General features: G+C 45.6%; 1 protein-coding gene across 2 annotated transcripts in view; it reads right to left on the bottom strand.

Moving 5' to 3' along the window:
- EIF2AK1 (eukaryotic translation initiation factor 2 alpha kinase 1) overlaps window positions 1-27,875 on the bottom strand; it is a 154,220-nt gene that overhangs the window by 44,050 nt on the left and 82,295 nt on the right. For both annotated transcript variants that reach the window (XM_063934482.1, XM_063934483.1), the window contains exons 7-10: window positions 20,952-21,051; window positions 19,499-19,556; window positions 7,887-8,241; window positions 4,839-4,947 (exon numbers count right to left, since the gene is read on the bottom strand). In XM_063934482.1, coding sequence (XP_063790552.1) covers window positions 4,839-4,947; window positions 7,887-8,241; window positions 19,499-19,556; window positions 20,952-21,051 — 622 coding nt within the window. The remainder of the gene's footprint in view (window positions 1-4,838; window positions 4,948-7,886; window positions 8,242-19,498; window positions 19,557-20,951; window positions 21,052-27,875) is intronic.

A 27,875-nucleotide genomic window follows, 5' to 3' on the forward strand; every position in this document is an offset into this window, starting at 1 on the left:
GTGATCGTCCCTCTGGAGCTAATGTCCAGTAGCCAAGAAGCCCAATCCACTCTGCACGCAGGTGAGTTCGCTTCTTCTCCCCTTAGTCCCACGCTGCAGTGAGCCTGTTGCCAGCAGGACTCACTGAAAATAAAAAAACCTAAGTATACTTTTACTTCTAAGCAGCTCAGGAGAGCCACCGAGATTGCACCCTTCTCGGCCGGGCACAAAGATCTAACTGAGGCTTGGAGGAGGGTCATAGGGGGAGGAGCCAGTGCACACCACCTAGGTCCAAAAGCTTTTACTTTTTGTGCCCTGTCTCCTGCGGAGCCGCTATCCCCCATGGTCCTGATGGAGTCCCCAGCATCCACTTAGGACGTTAGAGAAAAGAGCAATGGATAAGGTGTTTATAAGCAACCAATGGTATCACATAAGATTAGGGAGAACAGCTCTTTAAAAAAGATTTACAATTTATTCATACACAAATCACAACAGTAAAAAATGAAAAACCAAAACCACAGATAAATAATTACTAAAATATCTCTGGAGCTGGATAAAAATACCAAGAAAAAATCATCTAAAAGTTCATTAAAAATATTAATAGTAAGAGGACCCTGAAATACATAAAACTACAAATGTCGGTGAAAACAAGATAAAAAGCATAAAATCACTTAACTTGGGAGGATGGGTTAGATCTGGTAGCACCCAACGCGTTTCGTCCTACCTGGACTTCATCAAGGGGTAGTATGTGAGTGGGACAGCTCAGATATATATACCTGCACTAATGAGGAAGTGATTGTTACCTCATTTCCTGTCAATTACAGGTTCAAGAATATAGGTGATTAATTATAATACAAAACATAATAGTAGTGGTTCCTACTCAAAGCTAATCTAATGCTAGGAATGACCGCTATGTTTAAAGCGCAGTTTGAGTGTTAAAAACTTATATTGCAGCACCAAAAGTTAATTTCATATGGACTTCCTGTCCGGACCGCGGGTGACATCATATCCGCCCCACTTCCGGCGTCGGACAGTCTCTGAAGCGCACGCGCCCGCTCTTGATGTCGGACCTCGGACGTCCGTCAGCCGCTGCGCATGCGCCCGCCTTGTATAACAGGATCTGTGGGATGCTGTGCATTACTTCCTCCATGGTGTGCATGCGGCGGCCATTTTCTTGAAGTAAAACATGTCAGCAGACATTTCTTTTAAGGAATGTAAAGTCCCGGCAGCCATCTTTGGTGTGATATTTCCTATTGGAAACACCTAAAAGGTGCTCATATTCCGAAATCATAATGAGCATTGTAAAAATAGAAAATGGGGAGAATAGTTTAGAATTTATAAAGGCCCACAACTTATTATATTTTGTCCATTGCTACTAAATATATTAGGTATCAGTAAAGTGCTGTTAATTAATATATATATATATATATATATATATATATTTGTCTGTAAAACCAAATATACAGATACCAAAATATTTTTAACTGTATAGGAGAGGGAGAGCATTGAATACTTATTAGGTATTATATTAAGAAGCAGTAATCTTGTAATAGGATATCCGAATTTTAGAGGCGTGAGGGTAGTATAATAGTCCTTCATGTACATACATCCACAACTACATATATATGTGTACATATATATATATATATATATATATACACATATACGCACAGCCACATACTAATGGTTATAATATCCATTTAATACATCTTTAGATATATGCCAGAGCTCCCATATCAGATATGCAGTTTGAAGAGAGAGGTTCAGATCAGAAATGTAAACAACCTCATATAAGAGGAATATGAGGTTGTTTACATTTCTGATCTGAACCTCTCTCTTCAAACTGCATATCTGATATGGGAGCTCTGGCATATATCTAAAGATGTATTAAATGGATATTATAACCATTAGTATGTGGCTGTGCGTATATGTGTGTATGTATATATATATATATGTACACATATATATGTAGTTGTGGATGTATGTACATGAAGGACTATTATACTACCCTCACGCCTCTAAAATTCGGATATCCTATTACAAGATTACTGCTTCTTAATATAATACCTAATAAGTATCGATTGCTCTCCCTCTCCTATACAGTTAAAAATATTTTGGTATCTGTATATTTGGTTTTACAGACAAATATATATATATATATATATATATTTATATATTAACTAACAGCACTTTACTGATGCCTAATATATTTAGAAGCTATGGACCAAGTTGTGGGCCTTTTTAAATTCTAAACTATTCTCCCCCTTTTCTTCTATTTTTACAATGCTCATTATGATCTCGGAATATGAGCACCTTTTAGGTGTTTCCAATAGGAAATATCACACCAAAGATGGCCGCCGGGACTTTACATTCCTTAAAAGAAATGTCTGCTGACATGTTTTACTTCAAGAAAATGGCCGCCACATGCACACCACGGAGGAAGTAATACACAGCATCCCACAGAACCTGTTATACAAGGCGGGCGCATGCGCAGCGGCTGACGGACGTCCGAGGTCCGACATCAAGAGCCGGCGCGTGCGCTTCAGAGACTGTCCGACGCCGGAAGTGGGGCGGATATGACGTCACCCGCGATCCGGACAAGAAGTCCATATGAAACGAACTTTCGGTGCTGCAATATAAGTTTTTAACACTTAAACTGTGCTTTAAACATAGCAGTCATTCCTAGCATTAGATTAGCTTTGAGGAGGAACCACTACTATTATGTTTTGTATTATAATTAATCACCTATATTCTTGAACCTGTAATTGACAGGAAATGAGGTAACAATCACTTCCTCATTAGTGCAGGTATATATATCTGAGCTGTCCCACTCACATACTACCCCTTGATGAAGTCCAGATAGGACGAAACGCGTTGGGTGCTACCAGATCTAACCCATCCTCCCAAGTTAAGCGAGTTTATGCTTTTTATCTTGTTTTCACCGACATTTGTAGTTTTATGTATTTCAGGGTCCTCTTACTATTAATTTTTTTTATGAACTTTTAGATGATTTTTTCTTGGTATTTTTATCCAGCTTCAGAGATATTTTAGTAATTATTTATCTGTGGTTTTGGTATTTCATTTTTTACTGTTGTGATTTGTGTATGAATAAATAGTAAATCTTTTTTAAAGAGCTGTTCTCCCTAATCTTATGTGACACCATTGGTCGCTTATAAACACCTTATCCATTGCTCTTTTTACATAATCTGTAAAGCACTTTACCAATGCTTTTTTCTTAAGGTGCAGCAGACACCCTATTATTTTTTAGGGAGTGTCCTCATAGGGAGATTTTTGAACATTCATATTTTATCTATTAATTTTAATTGTGTTCTTTGGTCTAACTACTAGTGCTGATCGGTAATCGCGTATTGGCACTGTCCGCTCTCTTTCTATACACACACACACACACACACACACATATATATATCTTAATAAGAAACTTTTGCCCTAAGGGTTCCATAAAAAAAAAAAAAAATTCTGATAGTCTAGGTCGCAGTGATTCAAAATAGCTAGTTTGAAAAGGGTATCAACAAAAAGTACACATAATAAACTGTAGATGCTAATGTGGTTATAGTTGATGTTTAAACTGTGAATAAACAATGACCGGACATCATGGGGGGAACTCAATTAGCTGCGCGTATGATTGCGGGCTTTTAGCTCCTGGGTTCTAAGTGGCTAGAGCTATACAATTACCACTCGCAGTAATCTCCTGACTAGCCCAGAGGGTGCAATAACACTGCTTTCTGTTCACACTCTGAGTTTCAAGCAGAAAATCTGTGATACTGCGGACAGTAAACGAATAGCTCTGGTCTCTTAACCCCCGAAGCTTAAAAAGCTGGCATTAAATCCCATGAGTAATTGCCCCCCCCCCATGTGTCAAAGAGCAGAATAAAAACTAAATACCTAGTAGTCAATTCAATTATGAGTGATGCATGGCTGGTGGCAGCAATGTGTCGTTGTGACAGTGTTTGAATGCCAGCAATCACACCACACATTGCCCTTAAATCGTCCGCACACCCCTCTCCTTCATTGTACATTTCAATGCAAATACCACAGTAGTGCATATTAAAGTGCATAAACTAAACAAACCTACCATATGTACAGGATTTGTGAGCACATTATGCTACAATAAGCTATTTTGCATCATTCCTAAATGAATTGACCCCCCCCCCCCCCCCAAAAAAAAAAAATATATTTTCCAAGTGGAGTAAATTGCAATATTCAATTAGATGTGTAGATGTGGCAAGTGCGTACATTTTAGTTACAGCACTGTGGGGGAGATGTATGAAGCAGTGAAAAGAGTGGAGAAGTTGCCCAATCAACTGCTACCTATAATTTTATAGAATGCGCTTGATAAAGGTTACCTCAAAGCTGAACGGTTTGAGGTAACCTTCTTTACTGGCACACTTCCCCACTCTTTTCACTGCTTCATACATCTCCCTTGTCTATTTTAGGACATTCCCTATGTCTGTGTTTCATCACGAGATCCTGCTTAGATGTAAAGGCCACATAATGTCTGTATTAGTAGACTTGATTTTCCCACCTCATCTTGATCCTCAGCACTGTAGCAGGTATGCTCAAATGTAATAATCCGATTTGCGGGAGCCAACCTGATTCCAGTCAATAAAAGCAGGTTGGTTTTGCTTTAAACTAATTGCTGCTTTAAATAAAGAGACAATCTCACAGGAATCACGCCAGAGCCTGTAAATTGTGGTCTATCTTAGTTGGCCCATGGTCTATTACTAGCGACACACTACAGAAAGAGGCTTTCTACACACAGGGTGCTGCGTGTACAGAGTATAAGGGGCTTTCCCAAAGACTACAATTTAATAAAAAATAAAAAAAAAGGAATCACATACTTGAAGAATCACTCCCTTTTCTGTAACGGTCATTTCGCTCTTCAATCCAGTCCCACAAGGACTTCTCACACAGTTTCATCTGTATGTACAGCATTAAATGATACTGAATCTGTGGGAAAGCAAACACGTCAGTGTGACCGGTCTCTAGCTGTGCTGAGCACAAACTGCACAATGTTTCCAGTTATGTATTTTTTGGTAAATGATCTAACTGGCTGAAAGCTGAAGTAAAAAGCAATGTGAGGTAAGGAAGGAGACACATACTGCGCAAAGCTTTCCAGATACTATTCCTTTAATTCATCAGTCCCTGCCCCAGCAGAGCATATAATCTATATTCCCTATCACACAGGCACACACCAGGGTGACCTTTCTGTCAGAAGACCTCTGTTCTATTCAGTAGGTCTTTGTATTGTGGGAGGAAATATACAAACACTGGGAGAAGGTACAAATATCACACAAATTTGTCACCAAGAGCTGTGAGGCATCAACGCTAAACACTGTGCTACAGTTCTCCATAGTGACAAGTGTCATGGCAGTTATTATCATCATAACCTACAGTTTCATGTCCCGGGACAGTGCAGCAAACACTATTCTATCATTATACATGTTCAGATCATTTTAGGCAGAATATGAAACCACTGTTTTTCTTATTTATCAAGTGAAAACCCATCATGCATTTCACAGTGTGTGGGATATTCAATTGTTTGAAAAGTCAGTTGGGTGTCTGTTTCCCATCTAATAGACAGGAAAAAACAGACACCCAACCGACTTTTCAAACAATTGAATTCCCCCTCTGTATATGCATTTAATGTCAACTAAAAGTAGCAAAAAAATCTCCAATTTTTTTCAGGGTAACCCTTATAATACTTATTTACATTTCTAAAGTGTGCACAAAATCCAATTACTTGCCAGGGTGTCCTACTAGAAGCAGGTTAAAGGGGGAGCACAGTGTGCAGGCTCCAATGGGGCCTTCTCCTCTCCGGCCGTGCAGTAGACTCCTGCACATGTGCTCTGAGAACGACACCTGCGCCGCGTACCTGGGGACATCTCATGCGAAAAACGTGGGGAAACAGTGGACATTTTCACAGTGATTTCTGCAGTCAGTACAGGGCAGATGGAGTGGTAAGTACAATTACATGGGTGCAGGGTGTTTGGGCAAACACCTTGCACCTATTAGAGTTATCTGTCTTCCCTTGCACAGCTTTTCTACCAGCAATCAGATGTTGGGAGAAAGGTGTGGGAAGGAGTTTGTACAAGGTACAATCTGAATAGCTGTTTATAGGAACTTTCCTTAATTCAAACAAAGATGGATGATTTTGGAGTTTAAGCGGAGCCCACTCATCCAGATCCAAGGTCTCCCTCTATTGACTTTTCTTAAGCCAGCCTGTGTAGATCTTTTTTAAGCTGGTTGTAAGCATTTAGTAGACTCTATAGCAGTGGTCTCCAACCTTAATCGGGGGGTGAGCAACTTTTGGAAAATAAAACCTCTGGAAGAGCTACCCCCTCCAAATTAATGCCCACTCAGCAGTGCCAGATACACAAATATTGCCCACTCAGCAGTGCCAGATACACAAATAATGCCCCCCAGCAGTGCCAGATACACAAATAATACCCCCAGCAGTGCCAGATACACAAATAATGCCCACTCAGCAGTGCCAGATACACAAATAATGCCCACTCAGCAGTGCCAGATACACAAATAATGCCCCCCAGCAGTGCCAGATACACAAATAATGCCCACTCAGCAGTGCCAGATACACAAATAATGCCCCCCAGCAGTGCCAGATACACAAATAATGCCCCCCAGCAGTGCCAGATACACAAATAATACCCCCAGCAGTGCCAGATACACAAATAATGCCCACTCAGCAGTGCCAGATACACAAATAATGCCCCCCAGCAGTGCCAGATACACAAATAATGCCCACTCAGCAGTGCCAGATACACAAATAATGCCCACTCAGCAGTGCCAGATACACAAATAATGCCCCCCAGCAGTGCCAGATACACAAATAATGCCCCCCAGCAGTGCCAGATACACAAATAATGCCCACTCAGCAGTGCCAGATACACAAAAATGCCCCCCAGCAGTGCCAGATACACAAATAATACCCCCAGCAGTGCCAGATACACAAATAATGCCCCCCAGCAGTGCCAGATACACAAATAATACCCCCAGCAGTGCCAGATACACAAATAATGCCCACTCAGCAGTGCCAGATACACAAATAATACCCCCCAGCAGTGCCAGATACCTGTAGTTCCCCCCCATTAGTGACAGATACAACAGTAGTGCTCACAATTATTGCCACCGCAGCCACCACTGTTGAGTGGAGGAGATGAGAGCCTGGCACTAGCACAGCGCGTGCTTAGGCTCTTGCTCCGTCTGAAGTAGTATTGGCGCTGGCTGACGTCATCTGCCTGGCTATTAAAGCTAATATGATAGCCCCGGCGCACCAATTAGCCACAGTAAATTATTGCGGCTAATTGGATACCCCCTCACGTTCATCATGTCAACAATTACAATCTCATCAGACAATGTTTTGCAGAGATTAGGATAAATTGATCACTGCATTGTTTTAATCAGTCAGTTATGAGCATCATGTTGGCAAAAGTCATCATCTGCGTATACTTGCACCAGCCCTCAGGGTTCCCGATGTGCGTGGTGGGAAGTCTAAGCTTACTCAGAATGGCCGACTGACCTCCACTGACAAGGCTAGTAAGTCTGCATCAGAAGACGCAGACACTGGCCTCGGTATGCCTCAAAAACGGGGCCAACAAGTCCCCCGTTTACGGGGCACTGCGAATGTGCACATAATAAAACATTGGGTTTTAGTACATCTCTGAATCAGGCCCTCAGATTAGATTTATTTAACTTATCTGTTCCCTCCTATCTAAGCTCCTTACAAACATATTCAGGTACAGAACATATGGTGTGTTTTTAAAAGACACCAGTGATTGTTAAAGAAATGTATCATTGTACTCTGAAAGTAGTGATGTAATCCACTGTACGTTACATCAGTTATAGCAGGGGCAAAGGTTTCCTCACACCTCAAAATGTCGATGTAAACAGAGATCCTTCTGCGGGCACTCCTCATCACACGATGAATCGCTGGCATCATCCATGTGGTCTTCAGAGCTGAACGGACACCGGTCCCTGGGACAGAATTCTGTGGGTGCATCACGTCTATGGCACACACTGGAGCTGGATCGGATGTTGGAGTTGGAGTCCTTGTTTCCACGCGGGTTAATGTCAGGCATGCTGAAGCTCTTCATTTTGCGTTCATGTTTTTTTTCAACGTAAGACAGATTAATACTCTGTGAGGCAGGAGGATTCACCTCTGCAGAGTCAGCAAATACAATGGAGCCACCGCTGCTCTCCAAACCTTTTATATCCTTAATATTTCTATAAAAGAAAATTAAATATTCAGTAACTGTTACGGAAAGAAAAAGACTTACAATCAAATAAGCAAGAAAAAAAAGCATTTAGGAGACGTTTAATGTCATGTACATTACAGACGGACATATGAAGCCCTTTAGTAAAAAGTTAGGAGGCTCCTTCACCAATACAGAAGTCTATACAAAGTGTAATAATTTAGACAGAAATCCATGAATATTAGTTAATGAGCTGAGACCTTCTTTAACAAGTCCTTCTTTATGGAGAGGCAAAAAAATAAACGATAAAGGGTATGTGAAGAAAATGCATAAGAGGAGGAACACATACACCCATCAGCCATAACATTAAAATCACTGGCAGGTGACGTGAATTACAGTATATTGATTATCTTGTTACAATTGCACCCATTAAGGGGAGGGATACATTGCCTTGCTATAGTATTCACCCCCCTTTGCATTTTTCATGTTTTGTTGCCTTACAACCTGGAATTAAAATGGATTGTTTGAAGGTTTGCATAATTTCATTCACAGAACATGGCTACAACTTTGAAGATGTTTTTTTTATTTTTTTATTGCGAAGCAAACAACAAATAGGACAAAATAACAGAAAACTTCAGCGTGCATAACTATTCACCCCCCTAAAGTCAGTAATTTGTAGTGCCGGCTTTTGCGGCAATAACAGCTGCAAGTCGCTTTGGATGAAGTCTCTATGAACTTGCCACATCTTTGCCACTGGGATTTTTGCCCATTCCTCAAGGCAAAACTGCTCCAGCTCCTTCATGTTGGATGGTTTCCGCTTGTGAACAGCAATCTTCAAGTCTGACCACAGATTCTGAATTGGATTGAGATCTGGGCTTTGACTAGGCCATTCCAACACATTTAAAGGTTTCCCCTTAAACCACTCGAGTGTTGCTTTAGCAGTATGTTTCGGTTCATTGTCCTGCTGGAAGGTGAACCTCCATCCCAGTCTCAAGTCACAGGCAGACTGAAAGAGGTTTTGGTCAAGAATATCCTTGTATTTAGCACCATCCATCTTTCCCTCGACTCAAAACAGTTTCCCAATCCCTACTGCTGAAAAACATCCCCACAGCATGATGCTGCCATCACCATGTTTCACTGTGGGGATTGTGTTCTTGGGGTGATAGGATGTGTTTGCTTTGCGCCAGACATAGCGTTTCCTTGGTGGCCGAAAAGTTACATTTTACTCTCGTCTGACTAGAGCACCTTCCTCTATACATTTGGGGAGTCGTCCACATGTCTTTTGGCAAACTCAAAACGTGCCTTCTTTTTTCTGGCCACTCTTCTATAAAGCCCAGCTCTATGGAGTGTACGGATTATTGTGGTCACATGCGCAGATACACCAGTCTCTGCTGTGGAACTCCGCAGCTACTTCAGGGTTACCTTTGGTCTCTGTGCTGCCTCTATGATTAATGCCCTCCTTGCCCGGTCTGTGCGTTTTGGTGGCCGGCCCTCTCTTGGCAGGTTTTTTGTGGTACCATGTTCTTTCCATTGAAGATGATGGATTTGATGGTGCTCCGGGGGATCATCAAAGATTTGGATATTTTTTTCATTTTATTTTTTTATAACCCAACCCTGACTTGTACTTCTCAACAACTTTGACTTGTTTGGAGAGCTACTTGATCTTCAGGGTGTGATGCCTCTTGCTTAGTGGTGTTGCAGCCTCTGGGGCCTTTCAAAAAAGGTGTGTTTATACTGACAGATCATGCGACACTTAGATTGCATACAGATGGACTTCATTTCACTAATTATGTGACTTCTGAAGGTAACTGGTTGCACCAGAACTTTTGAGGGACCTCATAGCAAAGGGGGTGAATACATATGCACATGCCAATTTTCACATTTTTATTTATAAAAAAGTTTTTATATACATTTATCTCATTTCACTTCACCAACTTATTTTGTGCATATCCATCACATAAAATTCAGAAAAAAAATAAGAATTTACTCACCGGTAATTCTATTTCTCGTAGTCCGTAGTGGATGCTGGGAACTCCGTAAGGACCATGGGGAATAGACGGGCTCCGCAGGAGACTGGGCACTCTAAAGAAAAGATTAGGTACTATCTGGTGTGCACTGGCTCCTCCCTCTATGCCCCTCCTCCAGACCTCAGTTAGGGAAACTGTGCCCGGAAGAGCTGACATTACAAGGAAAGGAAATTTTGAATCCAGGGTAAGACTCATACCAGCCACACCAATCACACCGTACAACTTGTGATAACCTTACCCAGTTAACAGTATGAACAACAACTGAGCCTCACTCAACGGATGGCTCATAACAATAACCCTTAGTTAAGCAATACCTATATACACTTATTGCAGAAAATCTGCACTTGGGACGGGCGCCCAGCATCCACTACGGACTACGAGAAATAGAATTACCGGTGAGTAAATTCTTATTTTCTCTGACGTCCTAGTGGATGCTGGGAACTCCGTAAGGACCATGGGGATTATACCAAAGCTCCCAAACGGGCGGGAGAGTGCGGATGACTCTGCAGCACCGAATGAGCAAACACAAGGTCCTCCTCAGCCAGGGTATCAAACTTGTAGAACTTTGCAAATGTGTTTGAACCCGACCAAGTAGCTGCTCGGCAAAGTTGTAAAGCCGAGACCACTCGGGCAGCCGCCCAAGAAGAGCCCACCTTCCTTGTGGAATGGGCCTTCACCGATTTTGGATGCGGCAATCCAGCCGCAGAATGAGCCTGCTGAATCGTGCTACAGATCCAGCGAGCAATAGTTTGCTTTGAAGCAGGAGCACCCAGCTTGTTGGGTGCATGCAAGATAAACAGCTAGTCAGTCTTCCTGACTCCAGCCGTTCTGGAAACATATAATTTCAAAGCCCTGACTACGTCCAGCAACTTGGAGTCCTCCAAGTCCCGAGTAGCCGCAGGCACCACAATAGGTTGGTTCAAATGAAACGATGACACCACCTTTGGGAGAAATTGGGGACGAGTCCTCAATTCTGCCCTGTCCATGTGGAAGATCAGATATGGGCTTTTACAAGACAAAGCCGCCAATTCCGACACACGCCTAGCCGATGCTAAGGCCAACAGCATGACCACTTTCCACGTGAGATACTTTAGTTCCACGGTCTTAAGTGGCTCAAACCAGTGGGATTTCAGGAAATCCAACACCACGTTAAGATCCCAGGGCGCCACTGGTGGCACAAAAGGGGCTGAATATGCAGCACTCCCTTAACAAATGTTTGAACCTCAGGCAGTGAAGCCAGTTCTTTTTGAAAGAAAATGGATAGGGCCGATATCTGGACCTTTATGGACCCCAATTTTAGGCCCATAGTCACCCCTGACTGTAGGAAGTGCAGGAAACGACCCAGTTGGAATTCCTCTGTAGGGGCCTTCCTGGCCTCACACCAAGCAACATACTTCCGCCATATACGGTGATAATGTTTTGCTGTCACGTCTTTCCTAGCCTTTATCAGCGTAGGAATAACTTCATCCGGAATGCCTTTTTCCGCTAGGATCCGGCGTTCAACCGCCATGCCGTCAAACGCAGCCGCGGTAAGTCTTGGAACAGACAGGGCCCTTGTTGCAGCAGGTCCTGTCTGAGAGGCAGAGGCCATGGGTGCTCTGTGCGCATTTCTTGTAGTTCCGGGTACCAAGTCCTTCTTGGCCAGTCTGGAACAATGAGTATTGTTCTTATTCCTCTCTTTCTTACTATTCTCAGTACTTTTGGTATGAGAGGAAGATGAGGAAACACATATACCGACTGGTACACCCACGGTGTCACTAGGGCGTCCACAGCTACCGCCTGAGGGTCCCTTGACCTGGCGCAATATCTTTTTAGCTTTTTGTTGAGGCGGGACGCCATCATGTCCACCTGTGGCAGTTCCCATCGGTTTGCAATCAGTTGGAAGACTTCTTGATGAAGTCCCCACTCTCCCGGGTGGAGGTCGTGTCTGCTGAGGAAGTCTGCTTCCCAGTTGTCCACTCCCGGAATGAACACTGCTGACAGTGCTTGCACGTGATTCTCCGCCCATCGAAGAATCTTTGTGGCTTCCGCCATTGCCATCCTGCTTCTTGTGCCGCCCTGGCGGTTTACATGGGCGACCGCCGTGATGTTGTCTGACTGAATCAGCACTGGTCGGTTTCGAAGCAGGGGCTCTGCTTGACTCAGGGCGTTGTAAATGGCCCTTAGTTCCAGTATATTTATGTGGAGAGAAGTCTCCAGACTTGACCACAGCCCTTGGAAGTTTTTTCCCTGAGTGACTGCCCCCCATCCTCGGAGGCTTGCATCCGTGGTCACCAGGACCCAGTCCTGTATGCCGAACCTGCGGCCCTCGAGAAGGTGAGCACTCTGCAGCCACCACAGAAGAGACACCCTGGCCCTTGGGGACAGGGTGATCAGCCGATGCATCAGAAGATGCGATCCGGACCACTTGTCCAACAGATCCCACTGAAAGATCCTTGCATGGAACCTGCCGAAGGGAATGGCTTCGTATGAAGCCACCATCTTTCCCAGGACTCGCGTGCAGTGATGCACCGATACCTGTTTTGGTTTCAGGAGGTCCCTGACCAGAGATGCTAATTCCTGGATAAAACAGGACCGAGGACTGCGCTTCTTGCTTCACTTGATCTGATAAGCTGCTTATGGAGGAGTAAGAGGATTCCACTTTCCTCTCAATATAACTGAACAAAAAACAAAAATACCTCCCAGCGCTAATGGTAAAGTGAAATATCCACTCACATCACCAATTCTTAGGTAATCTTTACCAATAATTATACAAATACAGGCCGGAATATGTAAGTATAAAGTTTATTAATAGAATTAAAATATGATCATCTATTCAAAAAGCCAAAAAGACAAAAATAATAAATAAAAAGTGATTCCTAATACCGGTATACTATAACATGGACATAACATACATACATACATATAACATATATAGGCTGGTGATAAACTTTATAGTGACAAAGTCACTTTCCTCGCCTTTTGAGTTTTAACTCCAAGAGGTATACAGATGCTATTTCAGCACTATATTCAATGGCTGATAATTTGTATTAAAAAGTCTCCTTCAAATGTGAAAACTACTTATAAAAAGTCCATCCTTCTAATGGGCCACTTGAATTATAGTCCAAAGATGATCTCTATAAACTGTAGCTTTATATCCAATGTGAGACTTACTGTGTCCTTCTTATAGCTGGAAGCATAAAAACATCAGATGTCTGCCGGCAGACGTTTTTGCTGGTGCCTCTGCGATCAACTAGTTTCGCCTGTCTAAGCAGGCTTCATCAGGATGTCCTTGTGAACACCTTCTTCTGTTCTGTGTCCAGAATCATGCCCAGGAAAAGCAGACGCGTCGTAGGAATCAGCTGCGACTTTGGAACATTCAGAATCCAGCCGTGCTGTTGCAACACTTCCTGAGAGAGTGCTACGCTGATCAACAACTGCTCCCTGGACCTCGCCTTTATGAGGAGATCGTCCAAGTACGGGATAATTAGAACTCCCTTCTGCCGAAGGAGTATCATCATTTCGGCCATTACCTTGGTAAATATTCTCGGTGCCGTGGACAGGCCAAACGGCAACGTCTGGAATTGGTAATGACAGTCCTGTACCACAAATCTGAGGTACTCCTGGTGAGGTGGGTAAATGGGGACATGCAAGTAAGCATCTTTGATGTCCAGCGACACCATAAAATCCCCCTCTTCCAGGCTTGCAATAACCGCTCTGAGCGATTCCATTTTGAACTTGAATTTCTTTATATAAGTGTTCAAGGATTTTAAATTCAGAATGGGTCTCACCGAACCGTCCGGTTTCAGTACCACAAACATTGTGGAATAGTAACCCCTTCCCTGTTGAAGGAGGGGGACCCTGACAATCACTTGCTGGAGGTACAGCTTGTGAATTGCCGCCAGTACTACCTCCCTTTCCATGAGGGAAGCTGGCAAGGCTGATTTGAGGTAACGGCGGGGGGGAGTCGCTTCGAATTCCAGCTTGTATCCCTGAGATACAATTTGTATAGCCCAGAGTTCCACCTGTGAGCGAACCCACTGGTTGCTGAAGTTTCGGAGACGCGCCCCCACCGCACCTGGCTCCGCCTGTGGATCCCCAACGTCATGCGGTGGACTTAGTGGAAGCAGGGGAGGACTTTTGTTCCTGGGAACTGGCTGCATGGTGCAGCTTCTTACCTCTACCCCTGCCTCTGGCAAGAAAGGATGCGCCCCTGACCCTCTTGCCTTTTTGGGAACGAAAGGACTGCATTTGATAATATGGTGCTTTCTTAGGCTGTGAGGAAACCTGAGGCAAGAAAGTCGACTTTCCAGCTGTCGCTGTAGACACGAGGTCCGACAGACCGTCCCCAAACAATTCCTCATCCTTATAAGGCAAAACCTCCATGTGTTTTTTTAGAATCAGCATCTCCTGTCCATTGCAGAGTCCAAAAGACCCTCCTGGCAGAAATGGACATAGCATTAATTCTAGAGCCCAGCAGGCAAATGTCCCTCTGAGCATCCCGCATATATAAGACGACGTCTTTGATATGGCCCAGGGTTAGCAAAACAGTATCTCTGTCGAGGGAATCTATGTCGTCTAACAGAGTATCTGTCCACGCTGCTACAGCACTACACATCCAGGCTGAAGCAATAGCAGGTCTCAGTAGAGTACCAGAGTGTGTATACACTGACTTCAGGATAGCTTCCTGCTTTCTATCCGCAGGCTCCTTTAGGGCGGCCGTATCCTGAGACGGCAGGGCCACCTTTTTAGATAAGCGTGTCAGTGCCTTGTCCACCCTAGGGGATGTTTCCCAACGTAATCTGTCCGTTGGCGGGAAAGGGTACTCCATCAGTAAACTCTTAGAAATCACTAATTTCTTATCAGGGGAACTCCACGCTTCTTCACACAATTCATTTAATTCATCAGATGGGGGAAAAGTCACTGGCTGCTTTTTCTCCCCAAACATATAAACCCTCTTGGTATTAACCGGGTTACTCTCAGAAATGTGTAATACATCTTTCATTGAAATAATCATGTATCGGATGGCCTTGGTCATTTTAGACTGTAAATGTGCCTCATCATCGTCGACACTGGAGTCGGACTCCGTGTCGGCATCTGTGTCAACCATCTGAGATAAAGGGCGTTTATGAGCCCCTGACGGTTTCTGAGTCGCCTGGGCAGGTGCGGGTTGAGACCCCGGCTGTCCCAAGGCTGCAGCGTCATCAAACCTTTTATGTAAGGAGTTTACATTGTCATTTAAGACCTTCCACATATCCATCCAATCAGGTGTCGGCCCCGACGGGGGCGATACCACACTTATCTGCCCTTGCTCCGCCTCCACGTAACCTTCCTCATCAAACATGTCGACACAGCCGTACCGACACACCGCACACACACAGGTAATGCTCAGACTGAGGACAGGACCCCACAAAGTCTTTTGGGGAGACAGAGAGAGAGTATGCCAGCACACACCACAGCGCTATATAACACAGGGATTTTCACTGCTAATAAGTGATTTACACAATAGCTGCTTTTTTTTGTATTGTTTTGCGCCTAAATTTATGTGCCCCCCCTCTCTTTTTAACCCGTCTTGTACCTGGATACTGCAGGGGAGAGCCTGGGGAGCTGCTTCCAGCGGAGCTGTGAAGGGAAAATGGCGCTGGTGTGCTGAGAAAGAAGGCCCCGCCCCCTCAGTGGCGGGCTTCTGTCCCGCTTTCCATGTAAAAAAATGGCGGGGGTTTTTACATATATACAGTGCTAGACTGTATATATGTATGTTTTTATGCCAAAGGTACTTCAATTGCAGCCCAGGGCGCCCCCCCCCCAGCGCCCTGCACCCTACAGTGACCAGAGTGTGTAAGTGTGCTGGGAGCAATGGCGCACAGCTGCGGTGCTGTGCGCTACCTTAATGAAGACAGGAGTCTTCAGCCGCCGATTTCGTCGTCTTCAAGCTTCTGTTCTTCTGGCTCTGCAAGGGGGACGGCGGCGCAGCTCCGGGAACGGACGATCGAGGACAGGTGCCTGTGTTCGAACCCTCTGGAGCTAATGGTGTCCAGTAGCCTAAGAAGCACAAACTAGCTGCAAGCAGGTAGGTTTGCTTCTCTCCCCTTAGTCCCACGTAGCAGTGAGTCTGTTGCCAGCAGAAGCTCACTGAAAATAAAAAACCTAATAAATACTTTCTTTACTAGTAAGCTCAGGAGAGCCCACTAGGAGCACCCAGCTCTGGCCGGGCACAGATTCTAACTGAGGTCTGGAGGAGGGGCATAGAGGGAGGAGCCAGTGCACACCAGATAGTACCTAATCTTTTCTTTAGAGTGCCCAGTCTCCTGCGGAGCCCGTCTATTCCCCATGGTCCTTACGGAGTTCCCAGCATCCACTAGGACGTCAGAGAAAATAAAATTACAGGTTGTAATGTAACAAAATAGGTAAAAAGCCAAGGGGGTGAATTTAGCAAGGACCTGTATATTAGGCAGCCTGATTCAGTTTTGGGAATAAAGTAGGCAAGCGGAATGATCTGAGCGACTTTGAGAATGGCCAAATTGTGATGGCTAGACAACTGGCACCTAGTATTAAATGGTTAGTGCCTACAGAAAGAGGTCCAAGGAATGACAACCAGTGCCCCAGGCTGACACTCATGGGGAGCAAAAGCAAGCACCCATCCTGTCTGATCGCAAAGAAGAGTTACAGAAGCAGTGAATACATTAATGCTGGCTATAATAGAAAGGTGTCAGGAAACATAGTGCACTGTAGCTCACTGTGTATGGGGTTGCATAGCCACAGACCAGTCGGAGTGCCCATGCCAACCCCTGTCCACTGCTGAAAATGCCTACAATAAGAACGTGAGCATCCAAACTGGGCTATGGAGCAATAATATAATAATAATAATAATAATAATAATGAAAAAAAAATTAATACAGTGGCCTGGTCTAATGAATCATGTTTTGTTTTGTTTTTTTACATCATGTGAACGGATGATGTGTGTCATTTAGGCGAGGCGTAGATGGCACTAGGATGCACTATGGGAAGAAGGCAATCCGGCCGAGGCAGGGTGATGCTCTGGGCAATGTTGTGCTGGGAATCTTTGGTTCCTGGCATTTATGTGGATGTTACTTTAATACTTAGTAAAACATAATTTGCAGGCAATAAAGTCTGGAACCCATGGACATCAAATGCTGGGTTACCTCCTTTGTTATACTCTGCCAATCCTCCACTGAAGCTGTCTTCAGTTGTCATTTGTTCATGGACCTTTCTGCTTTTAGTATGGTCTTCAGCAAGTGAAATGCATGCTTGATCAGGTTGAGATCAGGCGGTTGACCATTGCAGAATATTCCACTTCATTCCCTTAAAAAAAACTCCTGGGCTGCTTTCGCAGTATGTTTAAGGTCACTGTCCATCTGTTTTTGAAGCACTGTCCAATCAACTTTGTTTTCTTAAATTCAGTCGAATTCTGCAATCTCTATACGTGTCCAAATTCATAAAGTTGCTTCTGTCTTCTCTCATCATGAGATGTGGTATGTTTCGGATCAAGCGCCATTCCAAGCCTTCTCCATACTTTTTTCTTCTCATCATTCTGGTACAGGTAGATCTTCGTTTTATCTGTCCAAAGAATGCTGTTCAAGAACTGGGCTGGCTTTTTTAGATATTTTGGGGCAAAATCTCATCGGGTCTTTCTATTATTGAGGCTTATGAATGGTTTGTACCTACTGTTGAACCCTGTCACAACGTGCAGTAGCCCAGCAATGTTACCGATCCGGAGGTGTTGTTCTCTGGTACTACAACGGGTCCGTGGAAGAGTGGTCCCTGGCACATGCTGTGGTGCTGCTGCAGTCAGCCTTTCCCCCCTTCCAGCAACTTCCCCATTCTGTGTCAGGCGGCTGCAGCTCACATAGGGACACGCGCACCTCACTGTCTAGAATTTAAAGGGCCAGGCAGTCTAAAATGTGACGTCACATTGGCACCAAATTTGAACTTTACCATATAAAAGAAAGTCACTGGGCTTCCTCCTGTGTCAGAGTGCATGCTCTATTACCTTACTACAGCATCCAGCCTTGTGGTTTCCAGTGTTCAGTATGTGTACTCTGTTCCTTGTTCCTGCCTTTCCCGTGTCAGTTCCTGAACCCTGCCTACCCTGTGCCCCAACCCTGGTTCCTGCCATCCCAGTGTCTGTTCCTTGGCTCCATACCAATTCTCGGGCTACCCGTCCTACTCTGCTGACCGTGGTCACCGTGCCTATACGCCTCATAGTGCATTACCTAAACCAGCTTCAGTGTATACCAGCCCCGTGTATAACAGCCGCAACCTGTGTGTCGGGCGCAGCGAAGCCCAAACTTTCTTGCGGGGCCCTGGTGAACACCACCGGCACGTTAGACTCCATGCCTCGGTACTGGTTCTCAGCCAATTCCATAGTACAGGTTAACAACCATCTACTCCATCCGTTAAATGTGACAAACCTACTATATGTGATTTTATGAAGTCTTCTCTTTATGTTAGACTTTGATAATAATATCCCTACCTCCTGGAGAGTGTTCTTCTCTTGGCTGCATGTTGTGAAGTGCTTTCTCTTAACAATGGAAAGGATCACCACTGTTGTTTTCCATGGACATCCAGGCCTTTTAGTGTTGCTGAGCTCACCAAGACGTATTTTTCTCAGAATGTACTAACCAGTTGATCTGGCCACTCCTAAGATTCCCGCTATATCCCCGATGGATGTTTTACATTTTTGTAGCCTAAGGATGGCCTCTTTCATTTACATGCTTTTATTGCATGTTGTGGGTTGATAGCAACAGTTTCCAAATGCAAATGCCACACTTGGAATAAACTCCAGACCTTGTGTCTGCCAATTAGAACAGAAATAATGAAGGAACAGACCTGTCCATGAAACAGCGTTAGATTCAATTGTCCAATTACTTTTGGTCACTTGAAAAAGAGAGGGCTACATATTAAACAGCTGTAATTCCTAAACTCTTTCTCCAATTTGGATGTGAATACCCTGAAATTAAAATAATCTGCATTATAAAACCATCATCATACAACTAACTTTTTTATGTGGTTAAAATGACAAAAATTGTGTCAGTGTCCAAAAACGTATGGATCTAACTGTACACAATATTAGGCAGCTGGTTCTAATGTTATGACGGATAGGTGAAGGGTGAAGGGGGGTGAAGGGTGGGGGGGAGGGGGGGGATTCAATCACGGGCAAAAACATTACAAGCCCAAAAGATGGGCTTTACCTAATAAATGTATTAGGGGAGATATATAAATATATAACGATCAGATAACATCACGCAGCGCAATACTTACTCCTCAGACTTGTTGCTGGATGAACCTTTAATAGCTTGTAATGAGACAATAGGCTTACCTAGCAAAACCAGAAATGAGGCATGTCATAGAAGGAAATGGAGAATCAATAGCATTATTTAAAATGAAGAATAAATAATAAATAAATTAATTGCACTTGGTGGTGTACAGATAATTGTAAGCATGGTTTGTCATTTGGAAATGCCAAGTAGATGTTTATCCATAATAAAATACCTGGATAAACACCAAAATAGAACAGCCTGATTCAGAGTCTCCCGCAGACCTGTATGGTGCTGCATTCAGACTGAGAACATTTTACTAATGTGATTGAAAGCGAGCCAATGCGCACGCATAGCCCCACTTTTTTTCAGTCCGCAGTTGCCATCACTAGTATTGGGCACTTACACCTACCCCATGCTGGGTGCAAGACAACTCAACAGATGCTCCAATAAGACTGTTTTCTTCCATTAGTCCAGAAACACCTGTTTCATGTTTGGATAGAAACGGATGAGATCCGTTTGTATCGCCCAGAGATAAGCAAAGCTGCGTATGATCACTACAGTGCATGCTTAGAATCAGGCCCTAAACCGTAATTATAAGCTAAGAGCCAGTAATAGCCCTAGAACACCCATTTTATCAGGCCATGCAAAAGGAGACAGAAGGAAACCAAATAATAATCTAGAAAATATTCAAATCATTTCCGTTTATGACTGCAGGACAATGGTGTGTTATTGCACCATACGTAATATGTTTGGTGTCAGCTTGTGGCTGCAAGACAATGACGTGCTATCGCACCAAGTATGTCACGTTTGGTGTCAGAAGCACAATGAAGTGATATCGCACCAAGGCGAGTTGAACGCTCGCTAGCTACTTTTAGCAGCCGTGCAAACGCATTGTCGCCGCCCACGGGGGAGTGTATTTTCGCTTTGCAAGTGTGCGATCGCATGTGCAGCCGAGCGGTACAAAAACATTTTGTGCAAAACAAGACCAACACTGTAGTTACTTATCCTGAGCAATGATTCCAGCGACGGAGGATACCGGAATGGACGTCAGACACCCGCCCTGCAAACACCTGGTCACGCCTGCGTTTTCCCTACCACTCCCAGAAAATGGTCAGTTGACACCCATAAACGCCCTCTTCCTGTCAATCTCCTTGCGATTGGCTGTGCGAATGGAATCGTCGCTAGAAGCATTGCACAGCAACGATGCTGTTTGTACCCGTACGACGTGCGTGCGCATTGCGGTTAATACGCAAGTGCAGTTTTGCCGTTTTTTTACCTGATCGCTGGGCTGCGAAAATCGGCAGCATGCGATCAACTCGGAATGAAAGTACGTTACATGTTTGGTGTCAGCTTGTGACTGCAGAACAATGACGTGCTATCGCACCAAGTACATTACATGTATGGTGCAAGCTTGTGGCTAAAAAAAATAATAATAATTAACTTTTTGCACATACATTTAGAATTAGGAGGTTGAACGTGTTCCATCCAAGCTGTATTGTACCCAACAATATTAGGGTGCTGTAACCCAGCCAAGACCTTAACTTCACGAAGTACCTATGATAAAAGCAATGACAGCATTATCCATATTAAAGTTACACGTTGCCAATGTCAGCAATATGCTGTAACCCTAGCAACAACATGTTATTGGTCACTAATCTTACTTCCAACATACTAATAAAAAGTGGATATTGGAAAATTCCTATAGACTACAGCCCTGAGTTATTAAAGGGGCACAGACATCTATAAGTCTCAGATTTACTTTGTATAGGTCAGTACAAATAATGTAGGAATCCATATAATTTGTTGCTGTAAATTTAGCTAACAAATGATGTGGGCAAATGCTTGTAGTCTGCACCCAAGGCACTGAGTCATGCATCGTGATCCATATGAAAAAGTCATTATACAAAAAGACCACTGTCCCCCTCCTTGTACGGCTTCTTCCAATCACTGTCCTGCTGGAAAAAGGCAGCCGGGAAGATAATGACATGCACCTAGCAACTGTTTAAGACTGCGTACAAATAATCTGAGTCCAAAAAATAGGATTTTGGTGCTTACCAGATAAGGAGAATTATGGTAGACTTACCATAGTTAAATCTCTTTCTGTGAGGTACACTGGGTTCCACAGGGAATACATCGGGGTGTAGAGTTGGATCTTGATCCGAGGCACCAACAGGCTAAAGCTTTGACTGTTGCCAGGTTGCATTACACCGCCTCCTCTATAACCCCTCCTCCGGACACTGGAGCTCAGTTTTGTTAACCAGTCCAATGCAGTAGCAGGTAAAAGAGACGGCAGAAGTTAGTCACGTAGAACCACATTCTCACAACAGGAGAAGGGACCAGCGGCTAATGCCATACAAACCCAAAGAAGCTAAGTGCGTCAGGGTGAGCGCCTTGTGGAACCCAGTGTACCTCGCAGAAAGAGATTTAACTATGGTAAGTCTACCATAAATCTCCTTTTCTGTAGCAGGGTACACTGTGTTCCACAGGGAATACATCAGGGATGACCTAAAGCAGTTCCCCATGGGAGGGGACGCACCGTAGCGGGCACAAGAACCCGGCGTCCAAAGGAAGCATTCTATGAGGCGGAAGTATCAAAGGCATAAAATCTAATGAACGTGTTCACAGAGGACCACGTAGCCGCCTTCAACAATTGTTCAACGGACGCGCCTCGGCGGGCCGTCCAAGAAGTCCAACAGACAGAGTAGAATGGGCTTTGATAGCAGCAGGACCTGGAAGACCAGCCTGTGCATATGCTTGTGCAATCACCATTCTAATCCATCTGGCCAAGTTTTGCTTATTCCAGGCCAGCCAAAAAGGGTATCGGACCACCAAATAGAGGCAGTCCTCTCCACGTAGATACAGAGAGCCCATACCACATTCAAAGACCGTTCTTTGGAAGACAAACCAGAAGAGATAAAATCCAGAACCACAATCTCTTGGTTAAGATGGAAAGAAGATACAAATCATCCAAGTCCGACACCCTCCTAGCAGAGGCAATAGCCAGCAGAAACACGCCTTAAGCGGAAGGCATTTAAGTTCCACAGACTCAAGAGGTTCAAACGTAGACTCTTGTAGGGCATTTAAGACAACAGACAGATCCCATGGAGCCACAGGAGGGACATAGAGGGGCTTAATACATAAAAAAAAAACACCCTGAGTGAAAGAATGAACATCAGGAACAGACGCAATTTTTCTCTGAAACCACACCGACAAGGCAAATATATGAACCTTGAGGGAGGCCAGACGAAGGCCTAAATCTAGGCCTTATTGCAGAAAAGCCAAAAGCCTGGAAGTTCTCAACGAATAGGCATCATAATTCTTAGTAGCACACCATGTGAAGTAAGAGTTCCAGACCCTGTAATAAATCCGTGCAGAAGCCGGTTTGTGGGCCTTCAACATAGTTTGAATAACCGCCTTGGAGAATCCTTTGGCCTCAGAAGTGAAGCTTCAAAAGCCACGCCGTCAAAGCCAGTCTGGCCAGGTCCGGGTAGACACAAGGGCCCTGAACGAGGATGTCTGGGCTATGAGGAAGTAGAAGAGGACTCTCTATTAATAGACTTTGCAGGTCTGAGAACCAATGCCGTCTGGGCCACGCTGGAGTGACTAGAAGTAGTATTCCTCCTTCTTGCTTGAACTTCCGTAGTACCCTGGGCAGGAGTGACACTGGAGGGAACACGTATGACAGCCGAAAGTTCCATGGAATTGCTGGTGCGTCCACGAACGCTGCTTGAGGATCCCTTGCCCTTGATCCGAAGACTGGAACCTTGTGATTGTGTTGAGACGCCATCAGGTCTACATCTGGTAGGCCCCACTTGTCCACTAGGAGTTGAAAGACTTCCGGATGAAGACTGCACTCTCCGGCGTGAATGTCCTGACGACTGAGGAAATCCGCTTCCCAGTTGAGTACTCTGGGAATGAACACTGACGATATTGCTGGCAGATGGCGTTCCGCCCAACGGACGAATTTTGATACTTCCAGCATTGCCATGCGGCTTCGAGTGCCGCCTTGATGATTTATGTACGCCACCGTGGTGGCGTTGTCTGATGATTGTACTTGAACAGGCCTGTTCTGTACTAGGGGCAGGGCAAGCGTCAACGCATTGAACACTGCCCGTAATTCCAGAATGTTTATCGGGAGGAGAGATTCCTCCCTGGTCCACCGACCCTGGAGAGAGTGTTACTCCAACACCGCGCCCCAACCCCGCAGACTGGCGTCCAGAGTCAGGAGGACCCAGTTGGAGATCCAAAAGAGACGGCCCATGCTCCACTGTTGGTTCTGTAGCCACCAGCTCAGTGACAGACGAACCTCCAGAGTCAAGGAGATCATTTGAGACCTGATCAGATAGGGCAGGCCGTCCCACTTGGAAAGGATTAACCTCTGCAGAGGGCGGGAATGAAATTGAGCGTACTCTACCATGTCGAAAGCCGACACCATGAGGACTAGTACTTGCATCGCTTTGTGTATCGACACTCTTGGGCGGGAGATGAAGTATCTGATCCTGTCCTGAAATTTCAGGACTTTCTCTGGAGACAGAAACAACCTCTGGCTGTGTGTGTCCAGCAGTGCCCACAGGTGCACCATGCTCCGAGCAGGGACCAGCTAGGACTTTTTCCAGTTGATGAGCCACCCGTGGGGCTGTAGGAATTGGACCGTCAGTTCCAGATGACTGAGGAAAACATCTTGGGAGTTCGCCAGGATCAGCAAGTCGTCCAGATACAGCAGGATCCTGATTCCCTGACGACGTAGAACGGGCGTCATCACAGCCATGACCTTGGTGAAGATCCGAGGGGCCGTGGCCAGTCCAAATGACAGAGCCTGGAACCGATAATGGAGGTTGCCAATAGCAAACTGTTGATGCGATATGGCAATAGGTATATGTAGGTAAGCATCCTGTATGTCCAGGGATACCATATAGTAGTCGGGTTCCATGGCCAGTACAATAGAGCGCAGAGTTTCCATACGGAATTTGGACACTCTCACAAATTTGTTCAATGATTTTAGGTTGAGTATACGCCGGAAGGACCCATATGGCTTTGTAACTAGAAACAGGGTCGAATAATATCCCCTGCCTCTCTGGGACAGAGGTACCGGGACTACCACTGCTGTGTCCAGGAGGGATTGCACTACCAAGTGTAGAGCTTGCGCTTTCAACGGATCCGAAGATATAACCGTTGAGCAGAACTGACGAGGGGGACGTCTCTTGAAAGAGACTGTGTACCCGTGAGAGACACCTTACCGCACCCAGGCATCCAAAGTGGTCTTTAACCAGGCCTGGGCGAACTGCAGAAGTCGGCCTCCCACCCTGGGGTCCCCCAGAGGGAAGCCCGCCTTGTCATTCAGCAGGCTTGTCTTATTTGGAAAAAGGCTGACAGGCGGCCCAGGATTGTTTAGATTTGGGCTTAGTGGATTTGGAAGTACGAGCCTGTTTCGGGTACGCCTGACCCTTTGCCTTCCCTGGAGGTCGAATGGAACAAAAAGTGGTACTCTTTGCCTTCGGTGCAGAAGGATTAGTAGCTGGGAGAAACGCAGTCTTAGCAGTTGCCAAGTCAGTTACAATCTTATTCAAATCCTCCCCAAAAAGGATGTCTGCCTTAAAAGGGAGCACCTCCAAGGTCTTTTTGGAGTCCAGGTCCACCTTCCAGGACCTAAACCACAGAATTCGGCACGCCAGAATAGACGTAGTAGACGCCTTGGCCGCCTTTACACCTGCCTCAGAGGCCGCCTCCTGAATATAGTGGGAGGCTGTGGTAATACGAGACAGATATTGTCTGGCAGTGTCAGAAAAATCCTGAGGCAGCTCATCCTCAATTGCCTGAACCCATGCTTCAATTCCTTTCACAGCCCAGGAGGCTGCCATAGTGGGTCTATGTACAGCACCAGTAAGAGAGTAAACAGACTTCAGGAATCCCTCCACACGCTTATCCGTTCGTTCCTTCAGTGAGGGGACAGTGGTGACAGGCAGAGTAGATGACACCAAAGACGGGCGACATGAGAGTCCACCGGCAGTGTCGTTTCCCACTTGTTACTCAACTCCGCAGGGATAGGACAACGAGCTAGCATCTTTTTACACAGGGAATTTTTTTTTCCTGGAGACGACCAGGATTCCTGACGTATGTCAATTAAATGATAAGAATGTGGTAAGACTACTTTAGTAACCTTCTGACGTTTGAACTTATCAGGTTTCTTAGACGCAGTAGTGGGATCGAGCTCATCATCCCTTTGAATCAGCTTAATAGCCTCCACTAGGTCAGGAACATCAACCTGGGTTGTAGATTCCTCATCAGAAGCGACTGTATCAGTGTCTGACGGATCAGTATCTTCCCCATCCTCATCAGAAGTATTATCCGAAATATTAGTGGATTGTGAGGAAGAAATGGCCCGCTTAGATGACCCCTTGACCCCAGAGGGGCGTGGGATAGACTTTTGTCTAATCAAAGATTGATTTAATTGTTGTAACTGGGTAGACAGAGTGTCGGCCCATGGCAGATTAACTACAGGGACAATATGTGGCTGCAATGGCACAGGGGGTCCCACAGGGGGTGTAAGACGTGTCACAAGCGTATTCAGCATACTTAAGAATGCTGCCCAAGGTGGTTCCTAATTGGCCACAGGTGCTGCGGGCTGACTGGGAGATGTATGGCACCCAGTGCCTGAACCATCAGCTAAAACTTCCCCCTCAGGGAAATCCTTTGTGCCAGCACTGCCGGATGCAGAAGCGTCCGCAGATTTCCCTACCTTTGTGGCAGACATTATAGAGAATGTAGCCTTAGAGTGTAACAGTACAATATATGCAGACAAACATAATGGGGTATATTCAATAACTGTCGGAAGCTGCCGTCTTGTCGGAAAGACGACAGCTTCCGACCGTTTTAGGTTGGAAGGGGTTCCGACCTATTCATTACTGGCCCGTTTATTCCGACAAGTCGGGAAACCCGACTTGTCGGAATGCCGACGATCAGCGTGCATTGTCGGAAGCGGGGCCAAACCAGACAGGTTTTAGCCCCGTTTCCGACAATCTCAATCCGACTTTAAAAAAAGTCGGATTGAGATGAGGAGACTAGTGGTGCTGCGGGCGGCGTGGGGAGCATTGATCGGCGGCCGGCGGGAGGAGCAGGCTGCGGGGGGACATGTCTGCGGCAGCGGGGGGAGGCGTTGTAGGGAGAGAGGCGCCTGGCCGTCCCCCGGCCAGGCACCTCTCTCCCTGCAACGCCTCCCCCCGCCGCCGCAGACATGTTACCCCGCTGTCAGCACCTCCCGCCGGCCGCCGATCAATGTTCCCCCCGCCGCACCTCTCTTCCTGCTGCCTGCGGCTACACACAGGTCCCCCATGCAGCCAGCCCCTCCCGCTCACGGCCGCCGCTCTCTGCTCCCCTGGCCGCTGCCGCTGACAGCAGCGGCCTGACAGGATGGCCAAATCAGACAGTCGGATTTGGCAGTCCATTGAATAGGGGTTGTCGGATCCATGTCGCAATGGATCAGACTCCTATTGAATATACCCCAATACCTGCAAATAACCCCCTGATTTATGTGACCGTAAATATAGGACACAAACAGTGGATTAAAGCGGTATGAGGTGACTGAAATATGTGTACAGTATACAGATATAACAATGCACAGTAGATACTGGATGTTTATCTCAGAATACTTGTCCTAAATATTCAGGTAGAAGTACACTTGTTCTTAATTAACACTGTGTAAAATGACATGTAGAATACTTAAGTGCCTGTAAATGCACAGCGCTGATGAAACAGGCGGATTTACAGAGGAGACAATGCCCTGCAGTCCCGGAGACCAGCCGCAGCTACTTATAAAGATGGCGCCAAAATCTCTTCAGGGAGTGAGGGAGAGTGAAATGCAGCTCCAGGGCGGGAACACCAGCAGTAGATGGCGCCCGGAGCTGGGGGAGGGGCTACAGGTCAGCGCCTTATCACCTCTGCTGGTCCTCACCACCAGGTACTGTGGAGCCTATGTAAAACGGATCTTTGTTAAATCCAACCTGTGCTCCCTGCCCTGGTGGATATAGTGTGGTCCCTGTGCAGTACAGTGTCCACGCCAGCGGCGCGGTCTGTCTCCTGGGACCATGACAGACCGCGATTTACCGGCGGGTCCCACCTGGGGGACCCTCTTACCTCCTCCATGATGTGCAGCCACGCGATCCAGGAGTGTCAGCGGTGGTGTGCCTGAATACCGGTGCGCCTCTGCTGCAAGTACCTGGGAACCCGGCCGCGGGAGTATGCAGCGCTGCTGGGGAGGTGATGGAGCCCAGCACACAATGTCAGATTGACATAAACAGTGCTGAGGCCCTTGAAGTCTTCTTAAAAAGCTCTTTTCAGGACAGCCTAGCGCAGCCCCACATGTTAGTGACCTGCTCTGCAGG

This window comes from Pseudophryne corroboree, chromosome 7, assembly GCF_028390025.1.
Source record: "Pseudophryne corroboree isolate aPseCor3 chromosome 7, aPseCor3.hap2, whole genome shotgun sequence".
In the NCBI taxonomy this organism is placed as follows: domain Eukaryota; kingdom Metazoa; phylum Chordata; class Amphibia; order Anura; family Myobatrachidae; genus Pseudophryne; species Pseudophryne corroboree.